General features: G+C 37.8%; 2 protein-coding genes across 3 annotated transcripts in view; one reads left to right on the top strand and one right to left on the bottom strand.

Annotated features, from left to right (window-relative positions):
* The window catches only part of LOC139117343 (alkylglycerol monooxygenase-like), a 307,539-nt gene that overhangs the window by 242,345 nt on the left and 42,390 nt on the right, over nucleotides 1-22,804 (bottom strand). The gene's annotated exons all lie outside the window — the stretch shown is intronic.
* The window catches only part of LOC139117342 (uncharacterized), a 136,659-nt gene that overhangs the window by 97,978 nt on the left and 15,877 nt on the right, over nucleotides 1-22,804 (top strand). Inside the window, exons 5-7 of the mRNA XM_070680362.1 lie at nucleotides 12,508-12,792; nucleotides 15,850-16,038; nucleotides 19,642-19,934. Of these exons, the coding sequence (XP_070536463.1) occupies nucleotides 12,646-12,792; nucleotides 15,850-16,038; nucleotides 19,642-19,934 (629 nt within the window). The 5' untranslated portion in view covers nucleotides 12,508-12,645. The remainder of the gene's footprint in view (nucleotides 1-12,507; nucleotides 12,793-15,849; nucleotides 16,039-19,641; nucleotides 19,935-22,804) is intronic.

Genomic DNA, 22,804 nt, shown 5'->3' with positions numbered 1-22,804 from the left:
ACTTCACCATCCAATTATCCTAAATTAGTTCCAATCGTGTTATATGTTTAGTGATGAAAATAGGAACACGGGAATTTCACATGATGGGTTTTGCAACATGTAAAAGTGACGTTTGAACATTAACTGTTAGATTTGTATTCATGATTGGATGTACCATTTTATCCATAATTCATACCTATAAGGTCAAAGCCACGCCTTAAAAATGTTTAAAGGCATATTATAAGACAATTCAACGAACATTGGAAAGAGGAACACAGCGGACCCAAGACATTTTGATTATGGCAGAAGCGCATCTTGGGCGATTGCAACTGCCAAGCTTATCTACCGAAAAATAAAGTCTATAGTACCAGCGAACTCTGAACGTCTCGTGTAGTCATTACTTTGAAGATTCCCAGTACTTCTCAGCATGTCAAGGCGAGTAAACGAGATACACAATAAAGGCATATAGGCCTAGAATCAAAATAGTCGCAGACCCGGCGTGAGGAGACATAAATTGAATGCAAATTAATCTAGTACCGTCCGGTATCGATATTAGAATCCCGCAATTGCCGAAATTTATCGAGTAAACATCGCGGATTTCGCAGACCCGGGCTGTCGAGATATTTTAAGAGTGTAGTACTGTCTTATCGATATTAGAGTCCCGAAATCACTAACATTTAGCTTGTTGATACCGGCTATTTTAGCCTTACTCATGAGCGTGTCTATATATGATCCACATTGTGCAGTGTCGTCGTGTATCGTTACTAGTGTCCGAAACACCTTAAAAACAATCTTGCTCGAACTGTGCAGAGCATGACTTGGCACCTTTGATAGTTTTTAACAATTTCAGCTAACATGTTCACACCTGTGGGCTAATGTCGCAGAGATGTGTCTGTCGGCCCGACATTTTTACTAAGGGGTTGACCATTTGATATCCTGGGGGTCTGGAAGATTTTCGAGAAAAAAAATCCCAGCAGATACAAGGGGAAAAAAATTCTGCCTTAGATGAGTTCTGTAAAAAAAAAACTGGCAAGCTAATGTGGAAGAAAAAAAATCTATCAGTATCAGCAAGAACCTTTTGGGATGTAACTTTTTCATTTCCATGCACCCTTCTTGTCTTTCCAAAAGCCTCTTAAAATTAATTTTCAGTTACATTTTGCTTTTTGAATTGTTCACTGATTTTAGATAAGTGAAGACACTCTGTCGATACATGCATATCATCTCTTGTATGTTGACCAATAAATAATACGCTGGTATGATTGCATGCGACATGGACAGATCACACTGACAAGACAAATGACAGAATTTCAGAAGATGTTAAAACAAAACTGTCATCGTCAAGTATTATAATCCATGGCACGTTTCCTCCAACCAATAAACCAATTTGCATGTTCAAAAAGAAAATCAAATGTAACTATATTTTCAATTTTCTAATGGTTTTATCATCTTGATTATAAACTCTTAGGCCTATTTCTAAATTTAAAATCTTTGGGCTGAGATTGAATATAGGAAACGGTATGTATACTACATATGTATAGGTGTCAGGGCTCGAAATTAGCGGCAGTTTCGCGTCCACAGACTACCAACTTTTCCCTGGGGCTACCAAAATCCATGAAATGCACGGCTCAAAATTAAACGTTTTCCCCTGGTATTCCACTTGGGTTACCATTTTCTGAAGTTGGTAACCAAGTGACAATGGCTGGTAGCCCATGCATATTTTAGTTCAGGGATATTGTTTTTCACTAACCAGACAAGAAAAAGCGATTTTGCAAGATTCTGCCCATGAAGTGAATTTCTAGTAATTTATCATTGGCTGCATAATACTTCCGTTTTCTGTTTAGCATTTTTGGACATGCAAACAGGGATATCAAGGATAGCTGTACTGATCACTATGTAACAACCCCCCCCCCCCCCAACAAAAAGCCATGACGCGCAGGTTCTGAAATGACGCACGCGGTGACCAGCTGACAGAAACGATCTTTATTATTTTGGCCTAATGGACAACAGTGATACTCAAAGCTTGGTAATCTATTGACAACTTGTTTCATTCTCAGAGTTGTATGAAAATTTTGATAGTCATCATGACAACGACCACGACTTTCTCAGCACGTCGAGACTAGATATACTGTAGCAGTGCTAAAATAGACCATGGGCTTTTTGTAGGGAGGAGGCATATTGCCCGTGATTGACACATTAGGATCAAAATGCAATGAAATGCGTTTTCATTGACCATGTCACTTCCGGTGCCTGTCACTCAAGTACGTCAGTTCAGATATTGGACATTGTACGCCAAGTACTGACTGAATTTTATGTCCCGGTCTTTGGTAGTCCGTGTGGGCTACCATTTCATGGATTTTGGTAGCCCCAGGGAAAAGTTGGTAGTCTGTGGACGCGGGACTACCGCTAATTTCGAGCCCTGAAATGGTAGCCCATGGTGGACTACCAGGCGAAAACGTTTATTTCGAGCCGTGGGTGTGTATACAGAGGATGGAACTTTGCGCCCATTCAAATTCTCTCTGACAAACTCAATTTCCCACAATGCACATTTCCGTTTTTTCAATTTCCAATATACCAAATGTCCAATTTTCCCATTTCATTTGGGGCGTGGCCCAGTATCTTTTCATTACTATGGCAGAAATAACTCTTTCGAATTTGCACTGTGACCAAATATACTGGGGGAGGGCTTGGATATGATAATTCGCACAAGATACTTTCGGGGATACTTTTAAAATTAGCGGGAATGAGGGACTGGTCAGTTTCTTTGGCCTAGGTGACCGGTGGATTCATGGGGTCTCCCTGTTTTTTTACTTTGGTGAAGGGGTCACCTACATGTATTTTAAAATGCCCAATATTATTGGGGGTCAGTGTTTTTTAAATATGACGCGGGCTCATACTTGCCTAAAATGCATCAAATGCATCGTGCTAGCCATGAATTTCATCATTCAATTTCATACCCTGTTTTTGACTTTGGTGATAGGGGGTCACCATGTTTTGAAATGCCCAATGGGGGGGGGGGTAGGGTGTCAGTGTGTTTTTAATTTCGACAAGGCTCATAATTACATAAAATGCATTGTGTCAGCCACAAATTTCATTATTCAGTTGCATCGTTCGGCGCGCCCTTCGGTCGCGTAACTTTAATGATAATAAGACATATTTTTCAGATCCCCGTCCTAGTGCAAAACGTAATATATCAGACATACATACATCTGAGATATCTGTATGTTTAAAATTTTTCGGCGCGCCCTTCGGGCGCATTTCTTTAAATATAAAATAATACTTTTCAGCATCCCCTTCAGCTGCGTGACTTTCATATATCAGATATTATGTATATCAGAGATATCTGGATGTTTAATATTTTTCGGCGCCCCTTTCGGTCGCAGTAAATTAACATATCAGAGATATATGTCAGAAATATCTTGATGTCTGTAAAGTGAAAGTCTGTTTTGCGCAGTGTACTGATCATTATGAAATCTGCTGGTCATATGAAAGCATGACAAGTTCCTGATACTTTTCTGTTCTCTGTGAGAATTCAGTATTAGAAGGCAACATGCACTAATATTTCACAATCACATTTTTCTTACAACAGTTCTGGACATCTGGTTATGCATAAAAAGAGTGGAGTACATTCACAGCTCATTCAATATACTGTATTCAAACTTTAGAATGGACACTTTTAAGTTCGTATCTTACAACTGACATGACTACAATTCCATTAAAATACAGTATGACTGAGTGTTTAAAATATACCAAAAATATTAATATATATATATATATATATATATATATATAATATATATATATATATATATATATATTTTTTTGGTATATTTTAAACATTCATAATATATATATATATATATATATATATATATATATATATATATATATATATATATATATATATATAATATATATATATATACACAACTGAGTTGATCAGGATAATCTAAAAAATTACAGGCACTACAATTTGTTTCGTATAGGTTTCAGAGCCGCCTACACTCATCGGGTGGTTGTGATCGACTGAAACGTTTGGGCTGCTGATTGCATATGTTGTTAGGTGGGGAACAATATCTTTTGTTTTTGTTGGCACTGTTTGTTGCAAAAGGGTGCATAATTAGTGACTGCACAGGAGAAATTTTCTCCTGTGTCTGCAGGTCGATACTAATTCGTTTCTATTGTTGAGGGAGCACATTTTTGGATATCTGAGGAGTATGAATTTCTCGTGGAGGCACAGATTGCATTTTTTGTCGCCTAACAACATATGCAATCAGCAGCCCAAACGTTTAAGTCGATCACAACCACCCGATGAGTGTAGGCAGCTCTGAAGCCTATACGAAACAAATTTGTAGTGGAAATGTAATTTTTTAGATTACCCTGATCAACTGAGTTATGTATTTAGCTCTACTCTAGTATTGAGCACTCCAGCTGATCTTGAACTAAAGAAGTATATATATATATATATATATATATATATATATATATATATATATATATATATATATATATATATATATATATAATATATATATATATATATATATATATATATATATATATATATATATATATATATATATATATATATATATATATATATATATAGATATAAAGCCATTATGGTGATAACCGGGAGGGCACATTGTATACATTTTGTATATATATATATATATATATATATATATATATATATATATATATATATATATATATATATATATATATATATATATATATATATATATATATATATATATATATATATATATACATACACTGGATTATTCAATTTAATTCCAATTTTTGTTTTACCTTTGTCGCGCGCAGGGGGGTCACCCTGTTTTCGAAAGTTTGAATGGGGGTCATCCTGTTTTCGAAAGTTGGAATAGGGGGACCGGTCCCTTTTTCTGTACAAGTCCGTTGATGTAAGACAAACAGATTGATTTTGCAACATCGCTGCATTACAACATTTCTGTGAAGGAAGAATGCCCCCCCCCCCAAAAAAAAAAAAATGCCAGAATTCACAAGGAAAAAAATCCAGTGGAACATGTAGAAAAAAAACAATAATGTCCCCAATCTTTCAGACCCCCAAGGATAACAAATGGTCCACCCCTAATGCTTCGAGTAACAGGGGAGGGTCACTGATTTTCATGCACGGATAAGGGGATGTTCACTAATTTTGTGTGCAAGAAATTTTGAAGGGCCACTATTTTTGATGTAGCGGTGTTTCGAAAAACACCGGCCCACATCCACGCCCCGTAGTTTCTGTCCCTTATTTGTCGCTGACGGCCAGTATAATTAAAATTGACCGCACTTCTACTTATCAGATTTGGTCGTAGGTTTTACAGACTATTTCACCTTTGGTGAACATTGCTAGCATTAACAGACATATGATTAACAAGCATGGCCATGGAAACCACACATCCTTCAAGCGACATCATGTCCGATATTTACCCGATGTATGAAACGTGCTTTTCCGAGCATGAATAATACCTACAGCCTACCTCAGGGGTTTCATGAAGTTTTGAAGTTGGGGGCTAGAATGGAAAAGTAGGCGGCTTGCAGCTGCCATGACCACAAAGCAGTCGTCATCGGGGGAGGGTCCGGGAGGGGGTGTTCCCCCTCCCGGCCGAAGGCTGGAAACCCTGAAATATGAGCTAAAATTTACTTTTTACAGCTTACAGTCACTTGAATTTCTATATAGTATTTTCGGGGGAATTGTCAGCAGTGCTCCAGGGCAATTTGTGTTCATATCATAAAAGCCATTTTCCTGGGAGATTAGGCCTAAATATGATAATTCATAATTAAAAATGATAAAATGTGGTAATGTTGACGATAATTTGAACAAAGAAAACTGAAGTCTTTAGAGCCTCTATGCTTTTAGGAGGTAAACTATAATAATTCACCATTATTAATGATATAAATTTGATATGTAGATGATATTATACAGTGTTACATCTAGATAGGGGATAGGGAATTCCCCCTCTGTTGAAATGTTGGCACCCCCCAATTAATTTGACAAGGGGACCACTCCCCCCCTCTTGCCATGAAATGGTGTCAGTCACACCTTAGAGGTACAAGTAGAACACATGAACTGGTGAAATGCCCCCGAAATTTTCTGGTAAAGGGGAAACATTCCCCTTGTTGATGCCATCCTGGATGAAAAACTCATATTTTAAGCACAGTAAATTAGAAACTTATTAATGCATAATGTTATGCTTAAAATTAAGAACCCTGATGTTTGGTATGGAAATCTGTAGATGAAAAAGTGGAGGTAAAAAGGATAATTTATATAACGAATAATGATAAAAAAATGACAATCATTACCATATTTCGCAAATAGAATCCAAGATCCTCAGGTTATTTGACTATATGGGTATGCAAAGTAAGAACCTTAATATAGGATATGAAAATTTGTACGTTCATGCAGAAGCGCACATTTGGATTGAACTTGACGAAATCTTTTGAAGTGAATTTAGAGGTCTGATCGCATTGTAACCACTCTGCGCGACGTTCTTATTGGCGTCGATAGACCGAAGAGCAGTCAGTACATATCATACGTCCTGCTGGCTATACTCCTTCACAATTACGCCAACCGCAGTGCAACGCACATCGGCTTACTAAAAAGATTTTCGTGAAAAAAAATCAGGTCATTGCCTACGAAAACAGTTTAAATCCACGTAATTATCCTTCTCTTCTTTTCTTGGTCCACTTCAAAATCGAGGATCGTACAGCGAAGCTTGACCTTGCGATCGCTTCTGTTTTCATTTGTTCATCGACCATTTTGAGTTGAGCTAACGACGGCCGACAGGTGTAGTATGCACGTTTTCATTAGCGTATATAAAGGTCACCAAATAGGAATCAGCAATTCAGGTAGCCAATAGAATCGTCAATTGCAATTCCGATTTTTATTGAGGCAGTATACGCAAGACCGTGCTGCATCGTAGTACAAAGCGATCGTAGTAGTCGCTCGTCTTCTAAATTTTGTTTCACATAAAAGCCGTTGAAAAGTTTGATTACACATCTTATGAAACTTGTCCGTATCATTTCAGAAGGTAAAACATATTTTAGCTATAATGAAAGAGTTCAAATTTCCAAAAAGGTAGCCGGCGAAATCGTAAGAGTAACCGGTCAATTTCGCCGGCTGCCGGCTCTTGATGAAACCCCTGGCCTATGGTAACCGACCATTGCCGAATAATGCCAGATCAACAGAGTTGTATTTTGAGTATGGCTGCTTTATCGATCTCGACTGTTGATAGGAATGCCGAAATGCCGTCGTTGAAAAAGTTGTTTTCGTGCACCATTGTGATCGAGTCTGAAGCAAAGAATTACGTCATCTCATTATTTGAAACACGACGGCGCCGATGTGCAACATTATAAGGGGGCGACGTCAAAAGTTCAATGTAGGATAAAAAACTTAATTCCCTTAGTTTCTCCCCAAACCCCCTCCCCTAGAAACTTAATTGACTTATATTGAACCTGTTGCCAGGCTCTTTCTATGTAAAGCAAAGCTAAGGATCAGTCAATTTAGGGGTGAAATAAAGTAATGCATCGTTAAAGCCCCACTAGCTGTAACTCTTGAAATTTGTTGACCTCAAATTATCTACCTATTCTCTCCTTTCTGAAATCTACACTCTGAAGAGATATTACATGTAACTTTTACTGCATTAGGAAACCATTCCTTTCAGAAACATTTCACATGTAAATTAAAATTTTAACGGTCATTTTGATTTCCTGGCATTTTCAAAAATTGGTAATATTAAAAAGGAATCAGAACATACAATGTCATAGTTGAAAACATTCACCCTTGTGCATTACAGTTTAGACTATGTGCAGTTTATATGAAGATTTCAGTGCAGATATGCATAGTATCAAGGATTTTAGCTTTTCTGCATGGGGCTGTGATTTAATGTTTGGGCGAACATTTAATCGCAGTGTAATCTTTATCTTGTTCAAAATTGCATATATAGCCCCGGCAGGTAGTTATAAGTGTGTACACAGACCTAAATGACTACATTGTCACCAACTTATTTTAGTTTGAAAGTAAAATCATAAAAATAATGCTAAAAGATAAAGCTAGTGGGGCTTAAGATTGGGAACACACTTTGTGTTTCATCAAATGTAAATACAACATACTAACAACAAACTTGAAGTTTATCAATGAATGAACAAGAACAACAACAATAAAGTCCAGGTTTCTCCTTCCAGAGGTATAAAAACTATCTCAACTGTCCTGGTGGTTGTAACAACTCAGTTCACACTACTCCATTCAGGCGGACTACACGTGCACCAGAAATGTAGCACAATACAATTATAAATTCCGAGTGCAACCATATAGACAGTAGAGAAACTACCGTCTATGGTGCAACAGAGGCCAACAGCCTGCATTGTTTACACTAACTAGGCCAGGTGCAGCTCTGCACCGTGTTAAAACGACTCCCTCCGCTGGCTTCAACACGAACAGTGTGCATTTCTGCTCTATTTTTTTCAAAATATTCATTCCCCTGGCAATTTTTACCTTAAATCGATTTGTAGGATAGAAACTTTTTTAGGTCAAACCCCCCCCCCCACCCCAAACTAAAAGAATTAAGTTTTTTATCCTTCATTGAACTTTTGACGTCGCCCCTAATGTTGCAAATTTTAAACACGATCTCACAGGTGCCGTACTGCACCGTTTGACGTTTAGACGTATCAGATGATCCATTAGGTTTTAGTGTACTTGTCTATTCAATGTGGCATTTTGTCAGTTGCAAACTGTCACATATTCAACTTCCTTGCAGAAAATACGCGATACATGTATCATCGAGGTGGAAAGTCAAGTGTACAAATCGAGGTTACGTACACTAAAACATGAATTAGCCCGGCCCAACATAATACGAAAATTTCTTCAAATTCGTGACATTCAGGCTTGCCCAGCAACCCCTGACACGTTTGTGCGGGAATTTTATAACTGACAACCTACTTTGACGAAGATTGTTTTTGTTGAAGAATATGAATGAATTCGAAACTGACGTATTTTTACTATGCAAGAATTATCTATTGTGTGTACACGGAGCTTCGAGTGTTTTCCAACACGTATTTGTTCGTTTTGAAATCTAGCAGTGAACTGCCTCAGAATCAGTCACAACATTTTTCATTTGCGGTCAAAAGACTTACTTGTTTTCGGATGTTGTCATGACAAAGAAAGATCCTGCCACTGTCGATCTCGTTACTAGAAACATGAGAAAATAGTATGTGAAACTTTTTATTGATCTTAGTCTGTAGTACGTCCATGATCTTGTTATTGAATACGGAACCATTCCTAGGCCTCACGGCCCAGCTACTGATACACCAGTCAATGAGTCTGCCTGTGAGTGTCTAGCTGCGTGATTGAGTCCTGTCTCCCTTGCCTGAGTTAGTCCTGGTTATAGTGTGTGTATGTCCATTTAGACAGTATCTTGGGCATGTCGGTAACAAACACCATAACGATAAGTTGATATAACAATACAATGTTAATAACAGCTGAATATTACATAGAAGTGGTTGAAATACAACGGAAAATATTACGCAGAATACTTACACGAGAGAGATAGGTTACCGGCTGAATTTGTAAATGTGTAAACCAGTAAGACAATGTTGTCGAAACACTGCTGGTATTTAGTGACGCCAGTATTATAAGTTCCAATTCGAGAAGAATTGCGCAGGTTTTATCGTGTCGAAAAACGATAACGTATCGCGAGGGTAAATAATTAATTCCTTTGCGCCAATTTGGAAAGACTATGACAATTTCAGGCGGAAAATGCTCGAGTAATTTCTTAAGAATTTTTGAAAACACTCTGCAACCTTTTGTTTGGTTACTTGAATTATCATGAAGAAAACATCCACACACGCTCACCCCTTCTCCAATTTTCGGAAAAATAAATCTCTAGAATAGGTTACAAAACACTTAACCCTTCTCCAATTTTCAAAAAGAAAAACACTTCTAGTCTCGGTTACACGTCGTAACACGCTACACTCTAGCTGTCTCTCTGGCGAGTAAAAAGTGACCATCTTACAGCCTATTACACCTCGCTACACTTCGTTACGTCCGCTACACCCCCTTCTCCAATTTCACAAAATTTTACTCCTACACTTGGTTACACCTCGCTACACGTTCTTAACTACGCTACAAGATGGGTGTCTCTCTGGCGAGTAAAAAGTGACCATCTTACAGCTATTACACCTCGCTACACTTCGTTACGTCCGCTACACCCCCTTCTCCAATTTTCACAAAATTTTACTCCTACACTTGGTTACACCTCGCTACACGTTCTTAACTACGCTACAAGATGGGTGTCTCTCTGGCGAGTAAAAAGTGACCATCTTACAGCCTATTACACCTCGCTACACTTCGTTACGTCCGCTCACACCCCCTTCTCCAATTTTCACAAAATTTTACTCCTACACTTGGTTACACCTCGCTACACTGTTCTACTACGCTACAAGATGGGTGTCTCTCTGGCGAGTAAAAAGTGACCATCTTACAGCCTATTACACCTCCTACACTTCGTTACGTCCGCTACACCCCCTTCTCCAATTTTCACAAAATTTTACTCCTACACTTGGTTACACCTCGCTACACGTTCTTAACTACGCTACAAGATGGGTGTCTCTCTGGCGAGTAAAAAGTGACCATCTTACAGCCTATTACACCTCGCTACACTTCGTTACGTCCGCTACACCCCCTTCTCCAATTTTCACAAAATTTTACTCCTACACTTGGTTACACCTCGCTACACGTTCTTAACTACGCTACAAGATGGGTGTCTCTCTGGCGAGTAAAAAGTGACCATCTTACAGCCTATTACACCTCGCTACACTTCGTTACGTCCGCTACACCCCCTTCTCCAATTTTCACAAAATTTTACTCCTACACTTGGTTACACCTCGCTACACGTTCTTAACTACGCTACAAGATGGGTGTCTCTCTGGCGAGTAAAAAGTGACCATCTTACAGCCTATTACACCTCGCTACACTTCGTTACGTCCGCTACACCCCCTTCTCCAATTTTCACAAAATTTTACTCCTACACTTGGTTACACCTCGCTACACGTTCTTAACTACGCTACAAGATGGGTGTCTCTCTGGCGAGTAAAAGTGACCATCTTACAGCCCCTAACACCTCGCTACACTTCGTTACGTTCGCTACACCCCCCTTCTCCAATTTTCATAAAAATTTTACTCCTAGACTTGGTTACACCTCGCTACACGTTCTTAACTACGCTACAAGATCGGTGTCTCTCTGGCGAGTAAACGACGCGACTGCTCTTTTACAACTTTACTGTTCTATTCCATACTTAATATCTACATGCATCACGTCAACATATCTTGAAAATTATCATGTTTTAGCTTTCATCAATCACCAACGTACCCTAGTATAGTTTTTATATTATTTGTAGGGGTCCCAGGTCCCTTAAACGAAGTTCCGATGACCCTCTCTCTTTTACTACTCTCAACTTTCTTTCTCTTCTTAAAGGCATAATTATTCACGATATGTAAATCGATGGCAAGACCGAGCTGTTCCATACCAGACTCTCTATGTGAAAATAGTCCCATCTAAAAAAGGCTGCGCATTGATATATTTCACTGTAATTAGACTTCTTTTCCTAGCCTTCGCTACACTCGCAACACCTAAATACGTAGCGAAGGGGTAGTCTATAAAAAGTTTGCACCTCGATCTTGCAGTGTATATATGGCCGTGTTCATTGTGAAAGTGGACACCAAACAGGCAACACGTGGGCACATCGCTCCAGAAAATGCCACTTTTTAGTTTTTTCCCGGCCGCAAAAACGCAGACAGACTGCCAAGCGATCAGCGCAAACTGCTGCTGATCGAACTCTGTGGTTATATTCAAATCCTAACACAACTGGAAGACGATTTTTTTAGGAAATTCAAGTGTTGGTGGTGGGGAACAATGATCGTTTGCGATATGAACCGACCGTCAATTAAATGCTTGTATAAACTCTGTTTGCAGGATTAGCAAAAGGTCACAAAAGGTTGAGATCAGTTTGTGTAATTAATGTTATAGAAGTCAAACATCGCACTGGCCAAGTGTTTGATTGGGAGGAGAACTTCACTAATGTGAGAACCTGGGATTGAAAAGTGCCGCTTTAAGGAGCAGACAAAAGAGTGAGACTGCTATGAGAGTTGTTGACTGTGCATGTCTTCTCTTGGTCACTTAGTGCCCTACATTGTGAGCTCAAATATCATAGAGAATTTTCTGAATTTAGTCTTTAATTTCTCCTTTTATTCTGTCAAACTTTGATAAAAATATGAGAAACAATGCTGCAATATCTCAAATGGTATTTTCAACTCTGTCGTGTAAGTTTTTTCAAGGTAAACTATAAACGGGGTATGTTATGTGCAAACTTGACACTGAAAATGAAACTGGACCATCTGATTAAACAACTGAAAAGTAAACTTGTCTTAATATAATCCTTGTCCTCGAGACTGTTAATGGACAACCAATGGTCTAGTACAATATATGGTGTACTTATTTTCGTCTGAAGGAAACACGTTCTTACCAATTGGCCTCTGATTTACGCTGGAGGTACCGCCCTATGCTGTACAAGAAGACTCTGAACTGGTTGTGAGATGTGACAATAGAAATAGGCCTCAACTTCAGGATTATCAATGTTATCAGTCAGATGTACTTTACGTCAAGACAAATGCCACATTTAAAACCACCTGTATATCTCTTGAGGAAGCATCTCAACATCGATTCACTAACAAGGGTACAAGTTATTCTCATGAGCAAAAATGGTACGGATTGGGAAGAGTTTAAGAAAGTCGAGGTAAGTCTATTTATCATATGCACAAGCCAAATTTGTCGTCTCCCAAAATACGGGATTTATTCTCTGGTCGTTCTACGTCATGACAACCCGCGTCTATGTCATCAATTTTATGTGGGTTGGACCTTTTTTTGTCGATCTTCGGTGTGCTTGTAAATATGTAAACAAACAACATGGCGGCCGATGTTTCTCCCACGATCAAAAGTCATGTAATGAAATCGATATTTTCACAGACTACGGCAATACTAATTCGAACAATGTAAACACAAGAGTGTACCGCCTGTATATTCCGAAAGAATTACGTGAATAATTTGTGGAAACAACGAACTCGAAGCTGGTCGCGTATTCCTTTGGTTCCGTATGCATTGCAAACAGGGTCAGGCGCGATGTTTACAGTGTTCACGCCGTCGAGATTCAGTCGATATTTGTTCCCGAAAAATAGCGTATCTTCTTCTGTGATAAAATTTCTAGGACTATGCTATCTTTGAAATAGAGTAAACTTTGCGGAAGGTAGCCTACCGTACGTGTAGACCGAGAGCTGTCATTTGCTCCACATGTCTATGAGGGGCCACAGTTGTTCATATCAGCGTATATGGGAAGTTTGGTCTGAGTAAATAAATAGCGTACACACGACTGTTTTCTGGTCATTGAGGGCGCTTTACGAGTAAATAAATAACGAACATGCCAGACACGTCGTTATTGTAGAATGACATCATCGACTCTTTTTCTGACGGAAAATACCATATAAGGCACCGGAATTAATTTAGTTTCAATCGGAAAGCTTCGTAAATCTTCGGAAGAGGCTGTAAAGTCATGGCGGGGTACATGCAGTGGCGTCTACGCACGAGTGGCGATCTCGATGTCGAAGCGTACCGGAGCGTGTTACACAACATGTCGACATGATTTGTAAGTTTATTTAGCGTATTTACTGTTTTGAATGTTGTATTTTTTTGAGGAAAGGCAAATTAAATTGTTGTGAAAATAATTCCGAGGGTACATTAATGTCTTGTGTTCTGGGATTTGATGCTCATTTGCCGTCGCACCCTGTAGATTTGTGTCGCAAGTGTTCGAACTTTAACCTTCCATGCCATTACAACTGCTATGTTTGCAAGGTTTGTCTACAGTAGTGGCGCCAAAATTGAATGTTCGCCGGTAAATCATGGCGAGTAGCTTGAGCTACCATATCGCTGTTGTTGGGAAACATTGTCGAGTATGTGCTGCAAAACTGCTTGGTACGTCATACAACTGTAAGTTATTTCCAAATGATATCAAACGATGTTTCTAGTATCGATATTTCTGCCGATGAGAACACTGTTCACCCAGTGAAATTGTGTGAAAACTGTAAACGGACACTGAACAGACACCTACAGTTGCGGGCAAATGGACATGTAAAATGTGGAGAGCGAACATTGAGTGGAAGAGACATTTTGAGTGTCATGCACTTGATCAAATTAAGTCAACAAAAGTGGGTTTGGGTGTTTTGGGCGAAAGTGGTTTGGAAGCCATTCACCATAAAATCAACATCGCATATACAAATTATTGTTCAATTCCAGATGAAGTGAGACTGTATCAGTGTGTGATGAATGACAACCATATAAACACCCATCTTACTAGAATTGGTGTAAATAAAAAACAAAGGCGGATTTAAAAAGAGAAAGCTACATCTGTACATGTAAGATTGTGTAAATATAATGTATAGCAATAAAAAATATTATGTAAAAGAGTAAATCCTGCAATGGTGTTATATAAAAGCATGTATGATCAAAGGGGCCTAAGGCTCCGATGATGATGATGATGACGGTGATGATGATGAAGTGATGATGATGATGATGATTAAATATTGAAAAAAGAAAGAAAATTCAAAATATATTTGGACTCAGTAAATTTGTCGCTGTTATTGTTATTGTTGTTGTTGTTGTTGTTGTTGTTGATAGTATTTGCAGAAAAGAACAAAGTACCGGTATGCGTTGTAAAATTAAATACAGCCTATCTGTATTGAATTTTACAGCGCAGTGTATAGTTAGGCTGTATTGAATTTTCCAGGGAACACTTTATTCTTTTCTGCAAATAATATCAACAACAATAATAATAATAATAATTATAAAAACAATGACAAATTTACTGAGTCTAAATATATTTTTAATCCCTATTTTTTAAATATTTAATCATAATCATCATCACCATCATCATTATCATTTGAGCTTGAGGGCCCCTATGGTGTGATGTGAATGTCATCTGTTGCACAGTTGGTAATATTTCAAACCCTTCCTTTATTTTATTCAATAGAAACAGAATTGTAACTAAGTGCTTTTGAAAACCAAAAAATTTGTTTCAAAGGAAATAATCAGTGAAATCAAACACATAGGACAGTGCATTGAGCTGGGCTGCTTCTTACTTCTACCGCAAGAGGGCGCTGTCGTATTATGTATGTTTGTTAATTCTTTCCTCAGACCTAACTTCCCATATAGAACTGCTGTGATTCACGAACGAACGTGAACGCGGACGCACGTCACGGACGACTGGAAATGATTGACAACTTCTGCACGGCGTACTGATATTATTCTAAAGTAGTTCAAAAGTTTAAACGCGGAATCGTCATGGAAAACTTATTTTATTTTGCAAAAAATAACAAATTCTTGGCTTGTGCATGTGATAAGTATATTATTCCCTAATATTTTTCTTCGGTCAGCTCGGAAAATACTCGTGACGTAAATGACCGTGTCACCACTCGTCTTCGACTCGTGGTGACACGGTCATTACGTCACTCGTATTTTCCTTCACTGAACGAAGAAAAATATTAGGGAATAATATCTAAATGTTTTATTTAAATTTAGCAAAGGAATATTATATATGCTTGTTGAAAAATTTATAAGCATTTATATGTGAAAAGAAGTAGCATTGTCTTTTTCAATTGTCCACTTGAATAGGAAAAAATGTCTGCATTTTAAGTTATATGAAGTATAATGACGTGTTCAGCCATCCAATAAATAGTCATAGGTGTGTGTATATTTGCGTGTCTCAAGTTTATTGTGGTCAAGTTAACATTCCTCTGTATTTCAGAATCAGGATGCAAAGAACATTAGAGTGGAAGTATCGCACTTTTGCTGGGTCACAACAATTTCTGAGCCTTATAAGGATACATTTGTCGTTGGCACGAAGGGCGCAAAACTTAAATCTACAAAAGATGAACGAGTTACACTTGAAGTCCCTGAAGATGCAGTGCATTGTCAGCAGAAAGTTACATTAGAGGTATGTAGAAGGACAGTAATTGTTCTGTGTGCGAAGTCACGGGTCATGTAGTTTAAGGTCTTGTTAAGAGTGAGACTGAAATTCTTTTCGCTTGTTTGATTTGACAAATAAAATAGTCAAAAAAAATTATATTGAAAGTTTTCAAAAATACACCCCTAGTTCTGATGAAGATCCTAGCAACGCCCTTGGCAACAAAGATACAAATCTTTAGCATGACGTCGGTTGGAGAACGTTGATCACTGTCAATATTCATGCCGTTGCTTTGTGTACATTCTCTTATGCCTTAACGCAGTCAATAGCCTATTTTTACAATTTGAAGGATGTTTTATAAATACAACGTTATATGTAAATATCAGCTAAATTACTAAGGTAATGTGAATAATTTTTCTTGTGCAAAATAAACTCGGCCCTTCACGTAATTTACGAGGCCCAACAGATTATTGGGTCAAAATCAACCTCGCTTATTAGCGCGTGCACAGTTTGTATACGGCATCTCTAGCTCTACGAAAGCAATGCAAGGTGAATATAGTATTAGTTGTGCTAGTCAGTTTAGCTTTGTAACTTGTTCATTGTAATATAGGCTGTGTAAAATGTACATCCACATTTTGTTTTTATTACCTTCTCGTGTCTATTTAAAGACAGAGAAGGTATTAGATTTGAAAACCAGTATGCTGGTGTCAACTTCTACTTCCGTCTGTCAACTTCTACTTACGTCTGTCAAGATCCGTTGACGTCATGCCATTGTGATGGGTCATATCATAAACTGGTGGGGGTGTTCATGGTTCAGGTTGAGGTGTAGGAGAACGATTTTGAGCTGTGACAAAAATCAAGGGATCGACTTTTAGCATCATAGCCACAGTGTTAAGCCTTTCTCCAAGGTTTCTTAGTTGACTACGATCTATTACAGACTACTGAGCTGATGTTAGCTAAGGGTACTCACTTTATGTTTGCTCACTCTGTGTGCTATACCTTCTCTTGTCTATTTATAGACGGAGAAGGTATTTGAAAACCAGTATGCTGTTGTCAACTTCTACTTCCGTCTGTCAAGATCCGTTGATGTCAGGTCATTGTGATGGGTCATATCATAAACTGGTGGGGGTGTTCATGGTTCAGGCCCGGGGGTTCAGGTTGAGATGTAGGAAAACGATTTTGAGCTGTGACAAAAATCAAGGGACTTAGCGGCATAGCCACAGTGTTAAGCCTTTCTCCAAGGTATCTTAGTTGACTACAATCTATTACAGACTACTGAGCTGACGTTAGGGGTACTCACTTTGTGTTTGCTCACTCTATGTGCGCTAGTGTTTGGTACTGAGTTGCGTGGATATCCCCTCATGGCCTCACGTGATCTGGGCCTGTTGCATAACCTGCAGATTTATGATATGCATGCCTCTGAGTCTGAAAACGGTCATTGTGTAAGCCTGTCGGCATTTTCGTAGCATTTTTTCTCATTTAATTTTGCAAAATATCGGTGAGTACCTCAATATTTCAAGATAACTCTTTCTTCCCGATCGTTTGGAGTTTCAGAGTCATATGAACGAAAATGAGTGAAAGTTTTAGACAGGAAAATCAGACGTCCAACATGTTCAATGTTTACAGTACAATCAGAAGTTTTAATATGTGGAGGAAACAACTAACAAACACCATTCATGATGCCCGCCCTCTAGAGGCAGACCTTCCTACGTGAAGTACCACATTTGATGCTTGTATGTGGAAAGCTTGACCACACAGAGGAGCATTTTAACTTTTACAAAATGACAAATTGAATAAGAAGGTATTCTGAAAATGTCAAATACTGAGGAAAAATGCGCAAATATTCAAAATAAACAGGTTAACTGACTGGTCAGCCATAAAAAACAATGAAAATGTTTATGACCAAAAGTTTTTGAGATGTGCACATTTAACAATACAGAAATTATTAACATTATAAATATAAGACCAAACTATTTTTTCAGGGATGGGACAGGTTGGAAATGAGGGGTGAGAGACAAAGGCACTCCTATTGCTGCATGTGGATGCAGCCACACCATTCCATTGACAGCATACTTATTCACTGTGTCGTGTTCAAGTTCCATATTGTACTGACTGTCATACAAGGATAACATAAGCAAATCAAATCAAATCAAATTAGAAAAGGATCAATGCTGTTGTGTGGATTTTGCTGAACATGGCGGATTTTAATATTTCGCCCTATATATTTGGTATCTGGAAAGGCATATTTTGATGTTAATGCAAAATTAACACTACATTGCTGACAATATATGTTACCGTTTCTGCATGAACTTTTCTTTTTCAAATTATAGTATATTAGTACTTCAAACAGATTAACAGTTATCGTGATGTCAACCCATAATTTTACTTCACAAAGACTGTAATTCTGCCAATTTTTTATTATTTTTCAGTCATTTTATAAATTTTGCATTGCACAAGATGATTGAACAAATTGCAATGTTTGAATTTGTAAACTCAAAGAATAAAAATCCTTTGGTCACATATTGAATTATTTTTTAAAAAAGAAATTTACTTTTAAACACTTTTAGCATATATTCTTTACAGGGTCATGTATTTCAAGGAAAATATGCCTATTAAAACAGTAATTTCTTCACTTTTAATTCTAATTCAATAGTATGACAATTATCAGCCATGAGGTTTTACAAACACAAGACCAGATAAGCGTTTTTCATCATTTCCATAGGACTCTTTGGAAATTCCATTAAAAACAGTTAAAAGTTACTTAAAATGTTCACTTGCGAGGTATACATTTTATTTACAGATGCCAGGTTGTGTATTTCACATGCACTCAGGTCAGCAGGGAAGTGCATCATTACTATTTTGGACTGTTGGCCAAAAAAAATAATAGGTTTGTTTCTGGTCATTGACATGTGGCAAAAATGATGCGGCGACGCGAATTTTTTTCAATGTTTTTTTATATTTTGGTCGAATTTGATACATTTTTCCCATAGGGGCAAATGAAAAACAGGGAAAAAAAGAGTTGACGCGCACACTTTGAAGTGATGCGCGCGCTGACCAGAAACAAATCAATTTTGTTTTGGCCTTAATTCTTATTTCTGAATTATTTAACTTTTTCCACATTGAACTATCTTTAGGCAGTTTATACTGTAGCTTTGAATTTTTTTTGATTGATGTATTTAATCATCTTTTGGGTTCTTTGGGTCCATATCCCACCTCATGCCCCTACATCATCAACCATTTGCCAACAACTCCATTCCAACAACCAATTACCTGACCTGGCCACACATTAGAGAAGGTACAGCGTCATTGACGGTATTTTTAATTTTATTGTAATTTGAATTAATTTTGTTGGAATTCCCTACAAAGACGTTATTCTGCAAGTTTAAGTCAATATCGCTAAAGTCGGAAATCAGGGTGCCCCATCTCTAGTGATATCGCTTACAAAAATATGTTGAAGAAATATCTTTATATCTGACGAGGTATTGAAATTTTAAAAGAAATCTAACAGAATTGTGACGTTTTGCATGGACTTTATTTGATTACTAGACGTGTTTTCATGTTTTATGTCTTATTAATTACGGTTGATGATTACAATAATAATCATTCAAACATAATTCTATCAATGCGTTTTAGGTTCATGAATGCAGTTACAACACAGTCTATACTGCCATCCCAACTGGTGGAGAAGTCTTTGATGTATCTTTCAGATACGTCGTTTATTTGAATAGAGAGAAGCCAGGAAACCTGAAGTTCAAGAAAAAAGTAGTGCTAACTATCCCACTACCACAAAATATTCCTAACGCCGATACTGCAGTGTGCATACTTAAAGATGAAGCTGACAATGATGAATGGCAGAATATAACCAATCCTGGTTCGTATGATATCAAAGATGACGTCCTGAAACTCGAAATACTCTCTGTGAGTGGGTAAGTGTATATGTTTTGTGTTCTGCAATATGAAATATTTATTATGTGCAGAAAATGCAATGGTATTTTCCTATTGTTGCTTCCTTTAGTATTTTAATGAACACAAGATAATTAATATCTTTATATTGTGTCATATTTGGCCCCCTAGAACAGGAAATATACTTCATAGTGGGTATGTTAAGGATAAAAAGTTGAGATTGGTGATTAATCTCTAGTATAAAACAGTCTGCAATTAGAAACTACGAAAGTTAAATAATCCGAGTGAAAATTTTCAAGTTCTTTTTTTTGTAAATTTTCCTTCCCAATTTCAAATTGAAACTCCAGCCTTTTGTACATTGGGCAGTCCAGCATTAGCCTGTTGTCATGAGATTTTGCAAATTTACAGTCCCCATGTGATCCATGCATAAGCAATGAATGATTACAAGATACAAATCATTGATGAGATCACGAAACTTGCATGACATAACATCCTTACCCCTGATATTTTGAAGGAGAGATGTATTATTCACTTGAAGCAAGGTGTTTGTTATAATGATGTTACAAAAGGTGCACTTAGGCATTTTACAATGAATATGAGAACTCTCTGGGGATAATTAGCATATTTAGCGTAATATTTTTTTGAAATGCTAATTAATTATTACTGCTAAATATGCACGTTTTCTGTAAATAGGTAATATATATGTAATTTTCCATTGAACGGTCAAATATCCGCTTCCCAATCCCAAAATCAATGTTAATAATCTCAATATCAACAAACTAACCTAAACATTACTGCTTACAACTGTCAGTCTATAATTATAACCAGTCGTGCGTAAATTACTGCAAAAGGGCAACTGCAATTGATAATATATGCCTAAATTATGAAATAAAAGGGCTCAACAGCTCTCAAACACATCCATAAGGCAATATGTCATGCATGATGAAGACTTTTGCTATGACTTTTACTTTAAAAATTGTCCAACTAATATCATTTGGCATTTAATAAAAATGGAAGGGTGACTGTCATTCCATTATTGAATACTGTTGAAGTTGTCACTTTGATAGGAAATATTAAGTAGACAAGTGTTTTTCCCTTTTATCTTAACAGGGGAAAATATCAGTCGTTTGGGTGAGGGAGCGTTTGCTTCTTTGTGCAATAGTAGTTCATCAGTGTATTAATGCTTTGGTAGTCGTTAAATTTCGATTGAGTTCTATATCTGTTTAGATTTGCGTTTTTTTGTAACACTATGTCTGTGATCTTCACGCCTTGTCTTATTTAACTTCGTGTGGGACAGCTGTGGTGTTGACTTAATAAATTAATCTGCAGATTAGCAAGTTGGAAAGTCTGTACACAGATTGGAGAGTAAAATATAGGACTTGTAGGTAATTAAATTATGCTATACTGACAACATGTCAGACAGACAAAAGTGTTAGGGGTCAAGGTCAACAACTTTATTCCAATGATGGCAATGAGCCGATTTCCGCCAAAAGCCCCCAACACTAGTGGTAGACGCTAGCCCTCCGGCGCCCTAGAAGTAGCATCATTGTCGCTAAGTGAGTCCATGCTTGTTAATTGGTTTGTTAAGGTCTTACTGCAAACGTCCTGGAGCAATTAAAGGAGTGCTTGGAAACAGAATATGGTATTGCCATTCCTGTAAGGGGTGTGTCTTGCGAGTTTGCAGGGTGTCTAAAGCTCTGAAGTAGTGTTTAATTTCGTGCAGGCGCGATAAGGAGTCCGTGTTGTTATCATTAGCAGTTTGCGTTCTCTCTTAATTTAGAGATATATTATGCGCACTCGCACTAATGTTTTGACCCGTTGACCCTTTGTTAGTCCCCACGGACACTGCCGGGGGGACTTATAGGTTTGGTCATGTCCGTGAGTGCCTCCGTGCGTCCGTCCGTGCGTCTGTGCGTGCTTGCGTCCGTCTGTTCACCCAGATATCTCAGACACGCCCTGGTCAATTTCTTTCAAACTTTGCACAAGGATAGTACCCTACCCCATACAGATGCACGTCTATTTGTTTCACAATGCGATCAAATTGGCCGTGTTAGAGGACCTTTTAGTTTACACCTCCATAGACTCCCATGTATAAGGCCAAGAAAAATAAAAATTTAGTTTCTCATCGTATTCTTATTGCAAAAAGGATGCAGTGACACAGTTTTTAGTCCCAAGGGGTGAAGTCCAGGGGTTGATTGGGTCATGTCCGTCCTTCTGTCCATCCGTTCGTCCATCAGTTCACGCAGATATCTCAGATATTTTGACATGTCACGTGACCTTGATGACCTTTGACCTCATATACATATTTGTCCATAACTCGGTAACCACAAGTGCTACACCCTTCATGTATGGTATGATGGGCACCTTATAAAGCCACATATTGTACCTCATTAATTATGCACATATCTGATTTTGAGCGAGCCAATAGAGCTAGAGGACTGATTTTTGGTATATAGGGATAACTTAGCAATACAATTTTTTTGACAAAATGTCACGTGACCTTGGTGACCTTTGACCTGAAATATACATATTTGGCCATTACTCAGTAACCACAAGTGGTACACCCTTCATATTTGGTATGATGGGACACCTTATGACGCCACATATTGTACCTCATTAATTATGCGCATATCTAATTTTGAGCGAGCCAATAGAGCTAGAGGTCTGATTTTTGGTATATAGGGATAACTTAGCAATACAATTTTTTTGACAAAATGTCACGTTACCTTGGTGACCTTTGACCTCAAATATACATATTTGTCCATAACTCAGTAACCACAATTGCTACACCCTTCATGTATGGTATGATGGGACACCTTATGACGCCACATATTGTACCTCATTAATTATGCACATATCTAATTTTGAGCGAGCCAATAGAGCTGGATGTCTG

The sequence above is a fragment of the Ptychodera flava genome, chromosome 18 (genome assembly GCF_041260155.1).
Source record: "Ptychodera flava strain L36383 chromosome 18, AS_Pfla_20210202, whole genome shotgun sequence".
Classification (NCBI taxonomy): domain Eukaryota; kingdom Metazoa; phylum Hemichordata; class Enteropneusta; family Ptychoderidae; genus Ptychodera; species Ptychodera flava.
Note: the sequence above shows the minus strand (reverse complement) of the source record. Positions and strands in the feature narration are given on the sequence as shown.